Raw genomic sequence first — 19,099 nt, forward strand, 5'->3', positions numbered from 1 at the left:
TGCTTTGATTAAATGGGTATGCATTGCTTATCTAATCTTTGTTACTAACCACTGTAATTGCAACAGCAGAGGACTTAACTTCAATTTTGTAGCGTGCCTAGGAAAGAGGTATTCGTGGTCATCAGATGCAAAGGACTAATCATCCAAATGTTCATGATAGTAAATTGTACAAGTTATCTGTGAACAGCCCGGGCAAATCCTAGCAGAAAATATCCATGTGAGTTAGTGCACATATTGGAAGACTTAAAATGCATTTATACTTCTATAAAATTCCTCAGCCTTAAATGCAAAAGGGGGTTTCTCACAAACCTCGAAGAACTTCAAAGGAGGTAGTCATTGCTCTTGATGCGGGGCACAGTCACGTCAATACAGCGAAAGGTAATACGTGGACAGAATATTCTTAAAATGTTGTGGCAATAACAATATTTTATGTTTCACATAAGAAACAAATTATGAAAACAATAACCTCTTAGAAATTAATACTATGGTCATATAACTTTGCATATCATATTAGTCCACCGCCAAAACTGCCAGAAGCAAGCTCGTTTTCTGAATGGCTTTAGGAAGTTCTGAAATGACCTGATTTTTCAGTCAGGATAAAAACATGGCCAAGTATTAATTCGAACGGTAATGGATAACATTAAAATAATAAATTAAACAACATTTGCATGTTAAAGAAAAAGTGTCATTAAGACTGTATAATTTAAGATAAGCCTAAATATATTTCTGAAGGAAATGCGATTCCCCGATGTACCTGTTCACGATCATCCTCTGAATTGATGAAGTCCCCAGCTCTATTTATAGCCGTCATGAAGACTTTAAGAGGGTCGTCAACTTGCTGATCACAGAAATATTAAGAAATCTCAAATATTAAAACTTTGCAAATTTTGATCGTTAAAGTAACAAAACAGAGAAACAAGGGTGCAGTATTGCTGAACATTTCAGGAAGATCTATAGCTCACTTACCAGACGTGCACTAAATAAGGGATTGCAAATATGGAGGCCTCAAGAAATTGCTTATTCATGTAACATCAATAATAAGCAGGAATTCACCAACATACAGAAATATTTATGGTCTGGTGTTTCCAAAATTAAAAGAGTGCCACCATCCTAGGTTCAGATCTCAAGAAGGTAAACAGTTATAGAGATTAAACTATATTTGCTCACGTTGGTTGTAATATACCTAGTTAATATTCTTTATGAATAACTGTGTCTCTTGAGGTAGTTTTGTTTCTTAGATGCTATAAAAGACAGTTTCTTTCACCGTCCACCAATTATTTATTGTGTCATAAACATTTATTTTTCTAGTTCAATCCTTGTGGACATTATGGGTTCGTCTGTTTTTTTATGGATTCTCCCAACACTACAAGATACGTCACACTGGTCCATGCCACTCTTAAGACATGTACCAAAAGATATTCTACTAACTCTACTTACATAAAGGTTTCTTATCAGGACCTGAAATAGAAAACATAAAATTCATCTCTTATACCAAGCAGCACTTCATACCTGTTGATAATCACGATAGAAACTAATGGCATTTCCCTCCATTAGGGATGGCATGGAATCCACAGCCTTTGCACCAATTCTCATTCCTGCACAAGGGAAATACATAGCGCTTGTCAATCATACAAATAAAAGTAGTGTGATCTTCATAATTTTTGGGATACTTGAGTAGTAATTTACAGGGAATTCAGTACCAATGCTTGTTTACAGAGTAACTCATGGTACATCTGCCCTCCATCTGCTCTCAGAATTATGAAGGAGAAAGAGGTATAAGTATTTGCATTAACTTGTGGGTGTACCACTAAGGGGTCCTTCAAATAACACTCTCCGGGAGAGAGCGCTTCTTATAAGGATTATAAGATAAATGGGATAAGGTTCTTTCAAATAGCAAAAACATAATTGCTTGAAAAAGTATATTGCTAAAAAGGAACTCCTGAAAATCGTTTAATAATCCCATATCTGGAAAAGTGAAAAACATGTTGAAACTTGACATGCTTCTCATATGTTGATGAAGCCAAAGAGGCTTAGTGTGAAATCAGACAGTAAAATAACACGAGAAAAAATCTTGCTGAAATATACACATCCATATATTCATTTTATATATATATATATATATATATATAGTTTACTAAACTAGGGAGTCGTTAAAGTTCAATGTGTCTTCTGTAACAACTTAACAACTTGCTCAATTAAATTATAATAAAACTGAGAAAACCCTAACAACCTGTTAAATACAATCCATATATTTTGAGGCATATCAATTCCTCCAGGTTTAACTGGATAGTGGCCTTGTTACCCACCAAAATGAGAAACCCTATAGGAGAGTTTTTTCATATTCTTGACAGCCAGCTGGTCAGTTGCATAGCCAGTAGCCCCTAACAGCCACCACTAGCTGAAGATATGCCATATATATCCAGCACTTGCATCAGCCATTTGCTTCTCACCCATCCGACATGAGCACATGAACGAAGGTGGAATTCCACTCAAAAGTACTTTGGTCATTTTGCAATCAGGTGCTTATGCTTGTTTGGCTTTGGGGCATTTGGTATGGATTATGGGTGATATGGAAGAAAGATGGATTTTGACTGATTTTGTTCACTCACCTTAAATGGGGGGTTAATCTTTGATCCTAGTCTAGTGGGACCTTCCGTAATGGCCCAATGGGTGTAAAAGGGGCACTACTTGGGAAGCCCAGATTGAGATAGCATAGTTCCATCTATCCCTATGTCATACTTAACACTTTTGATCATATATTACAAGCCCATATCACATCTCCATGTTTCAAGTTCAACTGACCCTTGGTTCTTTGAAATTTGGCACCCATATATGTTCACATACTTGGGTAGGGCGCGGAAACCTTGCGTTAGGAGATTGATGCAGCTAAAAGAAACAAAAAGAGCATATCATGGCCACAGTAAAAACAAAAGAAAGAAAATCAAAATGCAAAAGATTGTCAGACATACAAATTAGCACCTGGGCAAAAGCCTAGCATGAGCTCTACCTCACTCATTATGGCCATCACTTGGTTTCTGATGTTGGTCCATTACATCAAAAGAAGGAACCCTTTCATGTCCCAACCCCGATGAGCGATAAATTGACTCATCATTAAGGGGTAATACAACTGCCATATCATTCAAAGCAAGAGCTAACCCTTGAGCTATAAGAGATAATACAAAGAAAAATCAAGAAAAAGTAAAAGGCACATAAAAGGGGTGGAAAAACAAAGTCTGAGTTGGTACCTCATACATCCATGATTGTTCCTTCCTCACATCTATACCAGGGTGTGGATCCTCCATCAACTGATCCCTTTGACCATGGCAATTGGCCATGAAGTCTTATTCTCTCCATTACCATCATTATTATGCACTAACACCTAGTAATTGAAGGGTGGTTTGAAGAAATGTTTCTTCCCCTTAGGGGCTGAAAAAACCTAATAGGGTTGTCCTTTAGCCACTCCTACCTAGAAAGAAAACACCCTTGTAAGTTCAAGGCTCTGATTTTGGAAGGGAATCCTCATATGGAGTATTAAATAAGCCATGACACTCAAGCTTGGTTCACTTAGATGCCATAATGATTTTTGTCCATAATGACTAGTCACTTTCACTAGAATCTTTGTTATGATTGTTAGGTGGTTCAACAACCTAGGTCCTTGGCACCTTTCCATAGGTAACCAAGTCACCAGAGAAGCATATTGGCACAAACAGGTGAAGCATTGAGACTCTTGGGCCTCCTAGCAGCGATAACATCTAACACATGTACTAGGGCACCTCTTGCACCCAGGACGTTGTATGACTTTACATTGGATTTGATGATTCTTCAAGATGACACCTAGACCCTGTTACCACAAAATCTAGCAACACCCTAAGAGGAAAAAACCTACAAGACAACTACTAAACTAAGTGACAACAATGGAACAATAGCCCACTGTCACCACAACAAAGGTCCATTGCTTTTTATGGATTTTCACCGATGGGAGGAGTCTTGATATGATTGTGATCACCTATAATAGATATTCTAGGTTTGAAGGTTCAAGGTGATGGAGCTAGAGCTCATTCGAAGAGAGACTCAATAAAGGTATGAGGCTTCAAAGAAGCAAACCGCTGTCTAAGAAAAACCTTGGAAAAGAAGGCACAAGACCTAGGATTTTGAGGTTTCTCGATGGTAATAGGTATTCGCAAGGTCAAGGCCCGAGAGAAGAAAGGGCTTCTTATGATTTATTCCAATGAATACTAAGCTCATAAAACCCTCCTCAAGGAAGTCACCAAGGTGAGAGAGAAAGACCTAGGTTTTCCCTCTTGGAGTGGCACCTAGGGCAAGAGATGTTATGGGTAAAAAAAGGGTAGATGCTCACCAAAATTGGAACATAGGTAGCTTAGACCCTGAGTTTGATGTTTGGACCCTCGAATTCCCGAAAATCACCTTCCTAAATTTCATTGCAAGCCCTATATTATCGCCCTACCTTTAGGGGAATAGAATTTGGGAGGAGAAAATATGGAGAAAGAGGAGCTTGATCACCAAAATCCTTGGATTAGTGCCTAGTCCATTAGGCATTGGAGTCTTGCAATGCTTAAGAATCAATATAAGATAAAACGTCTTCTAAGGAGTCTCGAAATCGATGCCCTAGGTACCAATTTCAAACATTTACCCTCTTCAAGATACAATGGAGTTTCATGAAAAATTCAAAGAGATTTATTCAGTAGGAACATTCATTACATGCCTTTCATTGGATAACATACGCAATACTCTACTAGAAAAGCTTTCCAAATTTAATCTTCAACAATTAGGGCACAAATTCACATATTCTAGAGCAGCAATTCCATACATTAAACAACTTTCAAAGAAAAATTCCATCAACATTAAGCACTTACAAAGAGACATGCAATATATCCATCCATCATTCAAGAAGAAGCTCCAAAGAAGAAAAGTGAATCATCTTCCACACATCGAAATGCATCAAAAGAGTCTCCAATAGCTCCAAAGAAAAAGTGCGAGTTCTTTTACAAGAGAACTAATCCAAGTGTGATGATGATCTCTCACAAATGAAAGTGAGTTCTATTTATATGAGACCTTAGAGGTCAAATTATTAGCCTAAGGCCCCCTAACATTATAAAAATGTGCAAAATACAAGCCTTGGTCACAAGCCGACCAAGTAGCTTTTTCAAATTATAAATTAGCCTTCCAAATGCTAGCCGAGTTGATGACATCATGTTGATGTAGGGTCATTGGAGGGCCATGTTGAGTCCTCTAGGTGCCAAGATGAGAGAGAGGGCTCCATAAATCACCAATTAGGGGATGGCCCCTAATTCTCCATGCAAGTCATCATGTGGGACCCCAAAAATGGTTTTGGGGCACAAACACTGGTCTCATGGGTCTCCTGATGATAGATAAGCCTATATAATGCTCCAAATGAGGGATCTGATGATGGTTCCTGCCCTCCCATGTCTCAAGGGTGAGACAAACCTCCTCTGGGTCTCGGATCAGCTGCCACTATATATGGTACACCTGTTGGGCACACTGGTCCAAGTGCATCATCTCGTGAATAATGTGGGGCAATAAACAAACTGTTGAAGGTGTTGAGGCTGCCCATGGTGTGAAATGATGCTCTGCACATGATGGAGTCCCATGGCTCTCAACGCATCCCCTGTGGTGTTAGTATGATTCCCTGGTGGACAAGGAAAATTTCAAGGATGGAAATTTATTTTAAAGTTTAGAAACTTTGGCGAATATAACTAGTCCATAATATGCAATCTGTAAAATGCTTGGCAATATTTTGGTAAAAATATTCAAATTTCTAATAATTATATGTAGTCTCTATATAAAATTTTCGTGATTTTTAAGGTAAAACAATTTTATACTATAAAATTTGGGCGAATAATTTTTAGAAAAAATGGAAATTAGCGAATCTTTTTTTTAGAAAAAGCATGGAAAATTAGTCCACTTGAGAATATTAGCCCCTAAAATTTTCCCTGCTAGTGGACGTGGGCCCCAATTAAGTTGCCCAGCCCATGATGAAACCACCTGCCAATTACATATAATGTCCAATGCACCTCCTCACCTTTAGGTACAATAATTCATTAGTGCATCTAAGTGAAACAAGTTTGTTTATCAAGGGCACAATGAGACTTCATATGGGGTTTCCCTTCCAAATTTGGGGCTTTGAGCTTGAAGTAGTGTTACTTCGCTAGGTAGGAGTGGTTAATAAACGACCCTATTAGGTGTTCCCAGCCGTTAAGGGGAAAGATAGGTCCAAGGTACATCCTTCAACTAATAGGGGGTCATGTGAATAATGACGAGAAGGATGGGGACACAGGGGTCTCAAGGCCAAATGTCATGGGTACAAGTGTGGCAATGATAAGGAATGTCCACATATTTGGGATATAGATGTAGGAGGGAGAAATTGTAATATCCCATATCAGGAATACACCCCAAACACAAACAAACTCCAACTAGAGATGGACTGGGAGGGCATTTACCAGATATGTCGCCTCTAAAAAGAGGACGAGATCTGGAGGCTACTTGGCTCTTTCCAGACTCTGTCTAAGAGTATAATAGAAACACACAAGTGGAATAATAGCCGAGAATGCTCACAGAGATACAAGTAACAATGATACTATATATATCAAATAAACCATAAACAGATACACAAGAAATGCAGAGAGAATTATAAGCCATTTTATTATACTGAGTAATAAAATGAGTACAGGAGGTGATCAGGAAGATGGCACCTCTACTTGCACAAGGCAAGTGAAGAAATACACCCAGAATAGAAAAGGAATGGCCCTTCTCTGATCTGCTTCCAAGCTGCTGGGAAAACTCCTGCGCTACTGCTGTTGCTAGAAATCAAATGAGGATTTGGGACCAATGTTGCACAAAGCGCGATCGGGATTTAATCGGCGCCGGGAAAAAAGCGGAAAAAATCGTTAAAAGCGGGAAAAAAGCGGAAAAAAGCGGGAAAAAAGCGTTTGGCACAAAAATATTCATTTTTTTTCAATTTTTTTAATATCTAAACCATCTACAACATAAAATAAATACATTGACACATAAATATGATAAAAAAACTAATATATAAGATGTTTAATATCATTTCTAGCGCTAAAATCACACATAACATTGAATCATGTCCTGAATAGTAAGTCCTGAGTCCCAACTCACCCTCAAAATATCAACAAAAAATATGATAATGTATCTCATCATGTCATAATGTCATATACAATAAAATGAAAGTCTAATCCTATTGATTTCCTCCAGCTCCTCTCCCTCACCTCTTCTCCTCCTCCTCCGCGCGCAAACAGCAAAATGACATAAAAAAAATCGATTTTCGCCTATTAAAAGCCCGCTGCCCCGTGCCTCTGCGATTTTTTCTGTAAAAATCGCGATCTTTTCCGAAAAAATCGCTATAAAAAAAGTCCGCGATTTTTTGGTATAAAAATCGCGATTTGATCGGGCAGAGGAAAAAATCGCGATTTTCCGATAAAATCGCGATTTTATCGCGATTTTAACAACACTGTTTGGGACTGCTCCCCTCCTCGGAAAAAGCTAAAATTATGGAATCGGACTCTACTCAAGAAACCCAGAAAAACCCAGAAAGCTTTCCTGGAATGGCCGACCCCCGAAAATCACCCCCTTGGGGTTTTGCGCGGTTCCTCACTGCTCTGCGCTGCCACTGAATAGAACCCTCCAAAACTCAGCGCAGAACTCTGCCAAACTCCTCCAATATGCAAGAGTTGATCTCTTGTTCAATCCCTTGGCTCAAATCCTCCACAAACCCTCAATCCAAACTACTCCCAAAAAGAACTGCGTCCCTCTCCCAGTGCTGCGCAGTCCTCCAAAACACTGATAAAACCACTGTTGAAATGCTGAAGATACTGCTGCTGAAATGCCAACGAAAATACCTTGCCCGAGCAGACACTCAAAGTCCCACGGGGCTAAGGGTGAGATCTCCGAACAGAGACACTCAATGCACTAAACAGTGCGGCAGACTAGCTAAACAGCCAGCGTGCTCTAAGCCAATACGACTATCACAAATGCACATAACCGAATGATCAAAATGAGGGGGCTCCTCTCTCTTTTATAGCTTCTGCCTCTCTCAATCCCAATGCTCACCTTCTCCTGCGTGATTCCCTTTTGCCACGTGTTCCTCCCCTCCTGCGCAATCCCTCCATGTGTCTGCGTGGGCTCCATTTCTGCGTCCACCTTTTGGCACCCCTTGGCTCTCCCTTTAAGTCACAACGTTGTGCTACTAGGAAGTGACTTTTATTCTAAAAGTGAGTTATGTCCCCCTTTCTCACTTTTTTTATTTACAAAATAACTATAGAAGGCAAAATTTGGCAAAATCGAATATTCCAATTAGTTGGGGCTAATTAGGAATATTACAGTCTCCCCTGGCAAAATGTTGCTTGTCCTCAAGCAATTGAAGTGATGGATGCTGTAAGATCTTCTCATTCTCCCAAGTGGCATCCTCATCCGGCAAATTCTTCCACCTCACCAAGAATTCCCGGACCGTCCTGCTCTGCAGCTGCCTCTCCCTGGTATCAATGATAGCCTCCAGCTGCAATACCAAATGCCCCTCATCATCCATAGGTGGTAGCTCATCTGTCACTGTTACTTGCTGCCCCAATGCCTTTTTCAGGCATGATACATCAAAAATGTTATGAATCTTGCCGCCTTGGGGAAGCTCCAACTCATATGCAACCTGTCCAATCCTGCGTATCACCCTGTATGGCCCATAAAAGCGGGGCTTGAGCTTTTCAGCCCCCTTCTGCTTCAGTGATGACTGTCAGTATGGCTGTAATCGTAGGTAGACCATGTCCCCCACCTCGAACTGTCTCTCTACCCCACCCCTGTCGGCATACAGCTTCTGCTGGTTCTGTGTTGTAGCCATGCTATCCTTGAGAGCTCGGAGGATATCCTAACTCTCTTGGATCCAAATCTTGGCTCTAGGAACCCTGCTATCACCAAACATCACGTCAACAAAAGATAAAGGATGATACCCATATAAGGCATAGAATGGTGACATACGAATGGATATGTGATGTGAAGTATTGTAGCAATACTCCCCCAGATGCAGCCACTTCAGCCATGCTCACTGCTGCCCAATGACATAGTTATGCAAGTAGCCCTCCAGCCACTTGTTAACTATCTGTCTGCCCATCCGTCTGTGGGTGATAACTGGTACTCGGAGTCAACTCTGTCCCCACCAACCAGAAAAGCTCCTGCCAAAACCCGCCCATGAAACGGCTGTCCCTGTCACTGACGATGGTCTTAGGAAGACCATGTAGCCTGAAGATCTCCTTGAAGAACAGCTCGGCCACCTGTGCTGCTGTGTAGTGTGCGGATATGGCAAAGAAATGCGCGTACTTTGTCAGTCGGTCAATGACGACAAAGATACAATCCTTGCCCTGTACCGTGGGCAATCCTGTGATGAAGTCCATCGAAATGCTCTCCCATTTCCCCTCCAGAATGGGTAGCGGCTGCAATAAACCCGCGGGATGGCTCATCTCTCCCTTGTTCTGCTGGCAAACATCGCACTCCCTGATATGCCGGAGTACGTCCTCCTTGAGGCCCTTCCAGGAGAACCTCTCTCTAATGGCCCTGTAGGTTTTGGTAAACCCCTGATGGCCTGCCAATGGTGAATCATGTGATGCCTAGAGTATCTTCTTCTTGAGCTGAGACCCCTCAGTCAAGAAGATCCGATCCCTGTAATAGATGATCTCATCGATCACCCTGAACCTGTCATCTGCCACCTGCCCGTCCAGAATCTCACATGCAAACCTGTCCTTGGAGTACTCTACTAAGAGTCGAGCCCTCCAGTCTGTATCCAAGCTCATAAGAGACAACGTGGCTGGTCTATGTGAAAGGGCATCTGCTACCACGTTGTTCTTACCCTTGACATACTCAATGTCAAAGTCATATGCTTGGATCTTACTGATCCACTTCTGCTGCCTCTCCTGCAATTGCTTCTGCTCCAAAAAGAACTTGAGGCTGTTGTGATCAGTCCTCACCCTAAACTTGTTCCCCACCAAATACTGTCGGTACTTAGCCAATGCATGCATGATGGCCAACATCTCCTTGTCGTATATAGAATACAACCTCTCGTGCGGAAGGAGCTTCTGGCTCTCAAAGGCTATAGGGTGACCTCCTTGCATCAATACTGTGTCGATCCCCTCTCTCGATGCATCACACTCCAAAACAAATGGTTGCGTAAAATCTGGCAATGCAAGCACTGGGTCGCTGCTTATAACCTCCTTGAGCCTGTCAAAGGCTCGCTGCGCTGTATCTGACCAACTGAATGCCCCCTTCCTTGTCAAATCTGTCAGGGGTGCAGCAAGCTGTGAGAAACCTTTGACGAACTTCCGGTAGTAAGTACAAATGCCAATGAATCCTCGAAGTTCTGTCACGTTTCTCAGCTCCGGCCAATCTTTGATGGCCCTAATCTTCTCCTCGTGGACCCTCACTCCGTCCACTCCAATGATGTGTCCCAAGTATAACATCTCCGTCAACCCGAACTCACATTTGGAGAGCTTGGCATAGAACTGCTGCTCCTCCAAGATGCGTAATATTGTCTCAATATGCTGGAGATGCTCCTCCCACGTCCTATTGTAAATGAGTATATCATCAAAGAACACCAACACAAACTTCCTCAAGTGACTACAGAAGATGTGATTCATGCAAGACTAGAATGTAGCTGGGGCATTGGTTAGCCCGAAGGGCATCACCAAAAACTCAAAGTGCCCATAGTGACATCTGAAGGCGGTCTTGGGAATGTCCTGCTCCCTCACGCGAATCTGATGGTACCCTGATCTCAAATCAATCTTTGAGAAGAACCGTGCTCGTCTCAACTTATCCATCAACTCATCGATCCTGGGTATGGGGTACCTATTCTTCAGCGTCCTCTTGTTCAAGGCCCTGTAGTCAATGCACATCCTCAATGTACCGTACTTCTTCTTCACCAACACCACAGAAGAAGCAAAAGGACTCGTGCTCGGTCAGATGTGCCCAAGAGCCAACAACTCTTGAATGGTCCGCTCTATCTCGTCTCGATAGGCCTTGGGATGCCTATAGGGGGTAGTAATCACTGCCTATATGCCCTGCTCAAGCTCAATAGTGTGCTCAAACCCCCAGTCCGGTGGTTGATTTGGCGGAATCTCCCCAAATAATATGGCATACCGATCAAGGATGGACTGTATCTCTGGGTGCATTGTCTGCCCTGTAGTCCCTGCCTCCGATGCACGCAGCTCTACTGCCCACTCTATATCTCCCTTCTGGAAGACTGCCTCCATCTGATGAGTTGAAATAGTCTGAGGCAGATACGTATGATGTCCCCGTATCTTCTCATGCCTCCCTGTCTTCTCATCATCCCACTCCATCTCTAGGGTCTTCTAATTCGTCGTGACCTTCCCTAGAGTGATGAGCCATTGAACACCCAGTATCATGTTGGTGTCAGGAATATCGACCACGATAAAGTGGTCAATCAATGTGTAGGTGTCCATCGTCACTGAAAGCTCTGGAACATATCGAGCACACGTCATGGTCTGATCTCCTGGGCCCAAGACTGAAAACCCATCGAAGCTCTCTGTCTGTATGCCTCTCTGCTCAACCATCTATGCATCGATGAAGTTGTGGGTTGCCCCACTGTCAACCAAAACTGATACTCGTTGGCCACGTACTGTTCCTCGTACGCATAGCGTCAGATACTTGGGAACTCCTTGCAATACTGCAAGGGCCCCTCCGGTGGGTGCAAATGATGCACCTCCTGTTGCTGGTGGTGGAGGTGGTAAAGGTCTTTGTATGGCATGGCTATCTCCGGCCTCCCCATCATCCTCGTCATCCTCTTCTCCACTGCTCTCAAAGAAGACCTCAATAAAATGTGCTTTGCCAGCAGCACATCTATGTCCCGGTGCCCACGGCTCCTGACATGTGAAGCACAACCGCTTCTTCTTCAGCTCCCTCCTGGCATCATCATCAAGCTGTACTCGTCCTAGATTCCCCTTTGGAGGTGGAATCCTCACATCCTTCCCCTTAGACTGGAAAGTCTGTCTCTGGGGGTAAGGTGTCCGGGTCCTGGGTAAGACATCCTGTAAGTCTCGGGTCCTGTTGATAGCGTCCTGGAGTGTGGCTGGTCTAGTGGATCGGACTAGACCTCGAAGTGGCTATGCTAACCCTTCCACATACATATAGACCCTCCGCGCCGTGGATAGGTCTGGCACCATCACGGAGACCCTCAAGAAATCTGCAATGTAGGTCTTTGGGTTCCCTATCTGTTTGAGCCTCGTCAGCTCAACAAAATGTTTCTCTGGATCCCTCCGGTCAAATCGCTCCATCAATCTCCTGGTGAACTCAACATATGTCGTTACTGTAGAGTGTCCTAGTGTAACCATCCCATGAAACCACCAATCCTGGGCTTCACCATCCAAATGCAATGTTGCCACCTTGATGGCCTCTATCTCCGGCATCTGGCTAAGCTGGAAATAAATGTCCAGCTTCTCCACCCAAGACTTTGCCGAACTGTTTGATGAACCATCAAACGTAGGCAAGTGGAATCTACTCGCTGCACGATGGGTGTCACCATCATGGTGATGCCAGTACCCTCTGTGATGGTCGCGGGGTCTGCTATCCCACTGGAGTGAACAAAATCTCTGAATGAGAGGGCGTCCCTGAACTCCTGCCCATAGGCTTGGTACTCTGTAAAATAATCGCCCATATGTCCGGGCTTTGCCTCCTGCTGGGCTATAGCCCCCGTGTCTGCTCCTAAGAAAGTGGGCATGGTAGAGTGTGTAGGGGCATGTGAGGCCACTTGTTGCGCAGTATCACGCTGCTCTGGCAAATGGTGGGATGCACCCGATCCCTCACCAACCTGGAAAACCCGTGGGCTCTCACGCTGTCTGGCCTCTACTGCCGTGAATCTCTGCCCCATCACCTCAATCTGCCTCGACAGATCCTGCACTGATTTGAGGAGCATATCCACAAATCTCTTCCCATCATCATCTGCCATTGGAGCCTCCTGCTTTGTGTCCACCACCAGCTCCCTTTGTTCTGCGTCCACCACAGGCTCCTCCTGTTCTGCGTCCACCACCGGAACACAATCTCCCTCTCCGTAGGTATTCTCCAACATACACCCAGCGTCTTTGTATCTCCGACCTATGTAACAGATATAGGGTTTCTCCCCTAGTTTCATAGATTGCTAGCTCCACAGGCTGAGCCAGATCTATGCTCTGATACCACTGTAATATCCCATATCAGGAATATACCCCAAACACAAGCAAACTCCAACCAGAGATGGACTGGGAGGGCATTTACCAGATATGTCGCCTCTAAAAAGAGGACGAGATCCAGAGGCTACCTGGTCCTTTCCAGACTCTGTCTAAGAGTATAATAGAAACACACAAGTGGTAAAATAGCCGAAAATGCTCACAGAGATACAAGTAACAATGATACTATATATATCAAATAAACCATAAACAGATACACAAGAAATGTAGAGAGAATGATAAGCCATTTTATTATACTGAGTAATAAAATGAGTACAAGAGGTGATCAAGAAGATGGCACCTCTACTTGCACAAGGAAAGTGAAGAAATACACTCAGAATAGCAAAGGAATGGCCTCTCTCTGATCTGTGTCCAAGCTGCTGGGAAAACTGCTGCACTACTGCTGCTGCTAGAAATCAAACGAGGATTTGGGACTGCTCCCCTCCTCAGAAAAAGTTGAAACTCTGGAATCAGACTCTACTCAAGAAACCCAGAAAAACCCAGAAAGCTTTCCTGGAATGGCCAACTCCCAAAAATCACCCCCTTGGGGTTCTGCGCAGTTCCTCACTGCGTTGCGCTGCCACTGAGTAGAACCCTCCAAAACTCAGCCCAGAACTCTGCCAAACTCCTCCAATATGCAAGAGTTTATCTCTTGCTCAATCCCTCGGCTCAAATCCTCCACAAACCCTCAATCTAGACTGCTCCCAAAAAGAACTGCGTCCCTCTCCCAGTGCTGCGCAGTCCTCCAGAACACTGATAAAACCACTGCTGAAATGCCAACGAAAATACCTTGCCCGAGCAGGCACTCGAAGTCCCCTGGGGCTAAGGGTGAGATCTCCGAACGAAGACACTCAATGCACTAAATAGTGCTGCAGACTAGCTAAACAGCCAGCGTGCTCTAAAGCCAAAACGACTATCACAAATGCACATAACCGAATGATCAAAATGAGGGGGCTCCTCTCTCTTTTATAGCTTCTGCCTCTCTCAATCCCAATGCTCACCTTCTCCTACGTGATTCCCCTTTTGCCACGTGTTCCTCCCCTCCTGCACAGTCCCTCCATGTGTCTGCGTGGGCTCCATTTCTGCGTCCCCCTTTTGGCACCCCTTGGCTCTCCCTTCAAGTCACAACATTGTGCTACTAGGAAGTGACTTTTATTCTAAAAGTGAGTTATGTCCCCCTTTTTCACTTGTTTTATTTACAAAATAACTATAGAAGGCAAAATTTGGCAAAATTGAATATTCCAATTAGTTGGGGCTAATTAGGAATATTACAGAAATTGTGGATCCATGAGTTACCCTGGCCCTTATTTTTCCACTCTCATCATTTGCCTTTTGCCTTTTCTTGGATTTTCTTTGTATCACTGCTCAGGGCTCCAAGAAATAAGAGCATGTTGTGTATGATGTAAGCAGTGATTACCCCCTTAAGGTGGAGCAGTTCATCGCCCACCAGGGTTTGGGATGTGCATGGGTTCCTTAATGATGTGGGAGTACTCATGGGCACTAGGAACTAGGGTGATGGCCATAATGATAGGGGTAGAGCTCAAGCTTGGATTTTTCCCACATGCTATTATAATGTCTCGACCATCTTTTGCATTTTATAATATTCTTTTCTTTTGTTTCTTGCTTGTGGCTATGATATGATTTTAACTCTTTTTTAGCTACATCAACCTTCAAGGTTGTTGAAGAATGTAACTAGTGTTGGTCTTCATAATTGTGCTTGAGTCATAATAAAATGTATTTATCAAAAAAAATATTATTATTAAATAAATTGACTTATTAAAGCATGGGTTTCATGCTTGGGTCAATTGTTTTTAGGTCAAAACCTGCATTGAAGGTTTATAGGGTTTATGTCAAGTGTCCCTGTCCATGTCATATTGTAAATAACCATTTTTGGGATTTATTTGTCAAAGAAGAAATTTATTTTGTTGTAAATAGGTCAATTAGGCCTCCTCCACCAAGTCGAGCTCAAACTAGACAAGTCGGTCTACACTGGGCAGCAAAATCACTATATAAAGGCAGCAACTCGACCTCATTTGTACTCACTCGCAACAAATTCAATCTGCAACTTCTGGGGCCAGAAAAAGTTTGAATTTCAAGGAAGAAGAAGAAGGAGGATAGCGAAGGAGGTCTCTCACAAACATAAGAAGTCAAAATTCTCTCTCTTTTTCCCATACGTGTGAAGTTGTGAAGCTGTTGGAGGGGCTGATAGTTTGTAGTTGCTGGGGAGGCTGAAATTCTGAAGCTGGGCCGAAATTTCTAGGTTGATGATGGGTTGTAGCTATTAGATAAGAAGAGACTATTGAAGGTTGCAATAGCTCATTGGAAGGATGACTTGGTGGAGGAGGAAGGTCTGTTGGTCTAGGGTCGTGGACTATCTCATTTGAATTACTGAAAGAAGAGTTATTGACTAAGTTTTCCCCTATATAGGGGTTTTTCCCTGGTTGTGCGTCGTCGCCTACAAGTGGTGTTTTTGATCTTTGTGTTTTGGTTTTGGTAATTGCTTGATGAACTAAGATAAAAAGAAGAACATCAAAAAGATAATAATAACTCATTGAAATCACAAGTAATTATCAACAAAAAAAAATCTTTTTTCCTTTCTGATTTTCTAACATGGTATCAAAGCTAAGGTGAAGAAGAAAGAAAAAGGCGGCCTGAAGATCTACTATAAGGAGAATAAGGAGTTTAAGAAGTTGAATAAGGGTCATTAAGAAAAAGGGTTATATATAAAAGAATATCAAATGAATTCATTAGAAATGAGCAAACAGCTCAATGATAATACAAAGATATTTACAATAATAGAAACATCAGGTTTCTATGTAGAATATGGAGACAAACAGTTTCATCTAAGAAACTGCTAAAAGAATAAAAATAGCAACAGCTAAAAGACTGAGCATTAAATACTAAATAGGAATATTCTAATACCCTCCCTTAATGCTCAATCTATTTACAACACCAATAGACCCTCGGAATTTTACAAATTTATCAGGACCAAGAGGCTTGGTGAAAATGTCGGCGGGCTGCTCTGTTGTGGGAACATATTGCAACTGAACTGAGCCGTCTTCAACCAGCTGGCGAATGTAGTGGCAATGAGTTTCCACATGCTTTGTTCGTTCATGAAACACTGGATTCTTGGCAAGTTTGAGCACTCCCTGATTATCACAAAACAAAGAAGTAGGCCCTGTCTGGAAAACATGCATATCTGCAAGCATACGACGAAGCCAAACGGCCTCACAGGATGCCTTAACTGCTCCCCGATACTCTGCTTCTGTTGAGGAGAGAGCCACTGCCTGTTGCTTCTTACTAGTCCAAGTAACAGCACCAGATCCTAGACTAAACACATACCCAGCTGTAGATTTACGGTCATCAACCGAACCGGCCCAGTCAGAGTCAGTGTAGCCACTGAGAATAGGATTGGAGCTGCGAGTATATAAGAGGCCATAATCAGAAGTACCACGCACATATCGTAGCACCCGCTTTGCTGCTATCCAATGATCAGCTTTAGGAGCTGACATAAAGCGAGAAATGTAGCTTACTGCAAAACTGATGTCAGGTCTGGTAGCAGTAAGATAGATGAGACTGCCCACTAATTGCCTGAATAAAGTTTCATCCACAAGGGGAGAGGATGACTGTGCTGAAAGTTTGAGCCCTGGTTCCATAGGAGTCGTGGCCGGTTTGCAATCCTGCATTCTGAACCTTTCCACAAGATTTTTGGCATACTTGGACTGAGAGAGAACGATCTGATTTTCAGTCTACCAAACTTCAACCCCTAGACAGTAATGAAGAAGTCCCAAGTCTGTCATCTCAAAAGTTCTGCATAGATCTTGTTTGATCCCATGGATCAAATGTGCAGAGCTGCCAGTAATGATAAGGTCATCCACATAGACAACCACAAACAAGATATCATCACTAGTATGCTTGATATACAGGTTTGCATCAGATGGGCTCTGCTGAAAACCCTGATCTATCAGGTACTGATCAATTTTCATGTACCAAGCCCGAGGAGCTTGTTTCAATCCATAGATTGCTTTAGCTAACCGACACACTTTCTGTTCTTGACCAGCAACCTTGAATCCTGGAGGCTGCGTCATGTAGACTTCTTCTTGAAGATCACCATTTAGGAAAGCACTCTTTACATCCATCTGATGAACTTTCCAATTGAACTGAGCTGCTAGGGCAAGAACAAGCCTTATGGTACTCATCTTGGCTGTAGGAGCAAAAGTCTCCTCATAATCGATGCCTTCCTTCTGTGAGAACCCTCGAGCCACAAGACGAGCTTTATACTTGTCTATGGTTCCATCAGCTTTGTATTTCACTTTATACACCCATTTGCAGCCTATGGGCTTTTTTTCGGCAGGAAGATCAGAAAGTGTCCAGGTGTGATTCTTCTAAAGACTCTGGAATTCGGCTTCCATAGCCTGTTCCCACTCAGATGTACCCTTAGCCTCTGAATAGGTTTGAGGCTCAAAAATACTGTGTAGGTTAGCCATAAGAGCAAAATTGACTGTAGACTGTTGTCTGTTCTTATGTCTAGAAGTTCTACCTTCAAGGAGCTCATCATCCCGGAGATCACCAATGGTTTTAGCCCACCATTTAGGCCGAAGAGAAGAAGAACCAATATCAGGAGTAGAGGAACCAATATCAGGAGGAGATGGAGAAGACTCAAGAGCAATAGGGGCAGCAAGGGGAGGGTTAGCTTCTGGAGGAAGCTCAGATAGAGTATTATCAAATACTGATGCTACATCATCCCTCCCATCAGGTGGACCGACCGGAAGAAGAACACTGTGAGATTGATCCTCAGAACGCTTCTCAGAAGAAGAAGACTGAAAGAATCCTCTGTCTTCATCAAATACTACATCTCGACTGAAGCTAAGACGACCAGTGGCTATATGTATCAGCCTATAGGCCTTGTGATGATCACTGTAACCTGTCATCATGAGTTTCTAGCTTTTGGAATCCAACTTAGAGCGCTTAGCAGATGGAATCCAAACATATGCAACTGAGCCAAATACTTTGAGGTGACTGATCTTAGGCTTACGACCAGACCAAACTTCTTCAGGAGTCTTCCCTTTAACAGCCTGAGTAGGTGATCGGTTAAGAAGGTAAACAGCAGTAAATACTGCTTCAGCCCAGAATTTGTTTGGAACACTCCTGTGTTGTAACACGGAACGAGCCATTTCAACAACCGTGCGGTTGCGACGCTCGACAACACTGTTCTGCTGGGGAGTATAAGGGGTGGTTAATTGACGTTTGATGCCATGAATATCACAGAAGTTGGCAAAAGCTGAGGAACAAAATTCCCCCCCATTGTCGGTCCTAAGGGTCATGATATTACAACCAGATTCTTTTTCAACTAAGGTTTTAAACTTCTGAAAGGTACTAAGAGCATCAGATTTATTTTTTAAAAAATACACCCACATCTTTCTACTGAAGTCATCTACAATAAGTAAAAAATATTTGCAAGCAGTGATAGAAGCTGTATTCATAGGACCACAAATATCAGCATGAAGTAACTGAAGTACCTTAGATGCGCGCCAAGATTCTCCATTTGTGAAGGAAGACCAATGTTGCTTTCCTGCTTGACAGGCGCTGCATACCCCCAACCAATGTTACTTGGGAGCGGCAGCGGGAGCGGGGAGCGGGAGCGGAAGCGGGAGCGGGAGCGACCATTTTCAGAAGCTCCCGGTTTGGGAGCGAATCGGGGAGCGATTTTTTAAAAATATATATATTTTTTATATTTTTTAATTTTTGATACATATATGTCAACAAAAACATGTAGAATGATGAAATAGACATAAAAAACATAACAAAACATAAATTGATCATTGAACCATATATCACATCAATCA

At 42.8% G+C, this 19,099-nt stretch overlaps 1 protein-coding gene across 3 annotated transcripts in view; it reads right to left on the minus strand.

The window, feature by feature from the left end:
• Nucleotides 1-218: 218 nt before the first annotated feature.
• Nucleotides 219-19,099, minus strand: part of LOC149261889 (uncharacterized) — a 347,563-nt gene continuing 328,682 nt past the window's right edge. For all 3 annotated transcript variants that reach the window (XM_089422974.1, XM_089422969.1, XM_089422961.1), the window contains 3 exons: nucleotides 1,510-1,595; nucleotides 755-838; nucleotides 219-579 (listed from right to left, as the gene is read on the minus strand). In XM_089422974.1, the coding sequence (XP_089279100.1) occupies nucleotides 511-579; nucleotides 755-838; nucleotides 1,510-1,595 (239 nt within the window). In that variant the 3' untranslated portion in view covers nucleotides 219-510. The remainder of the gene's footprint in view (nucleotides 580-754; nucleotides 839-1,509; nucleotides 1,596-19,099) is intronic.

This window comes from Pinus tabuliformis, chromosome 6, assembly GCF_031772625.1.
Source record: "Pinus tabuliformis cultivar Carrire ecotype Pingquan chromosome 6, CPIR1, whole genome shotgun sequence".
Taxonomy (NCBI): Eukaryota; Viridiplantae; Streptophyta; class Pinopsida; order Pinales; family Pinaceae; genus Pinus; species Pinus tabuliformis.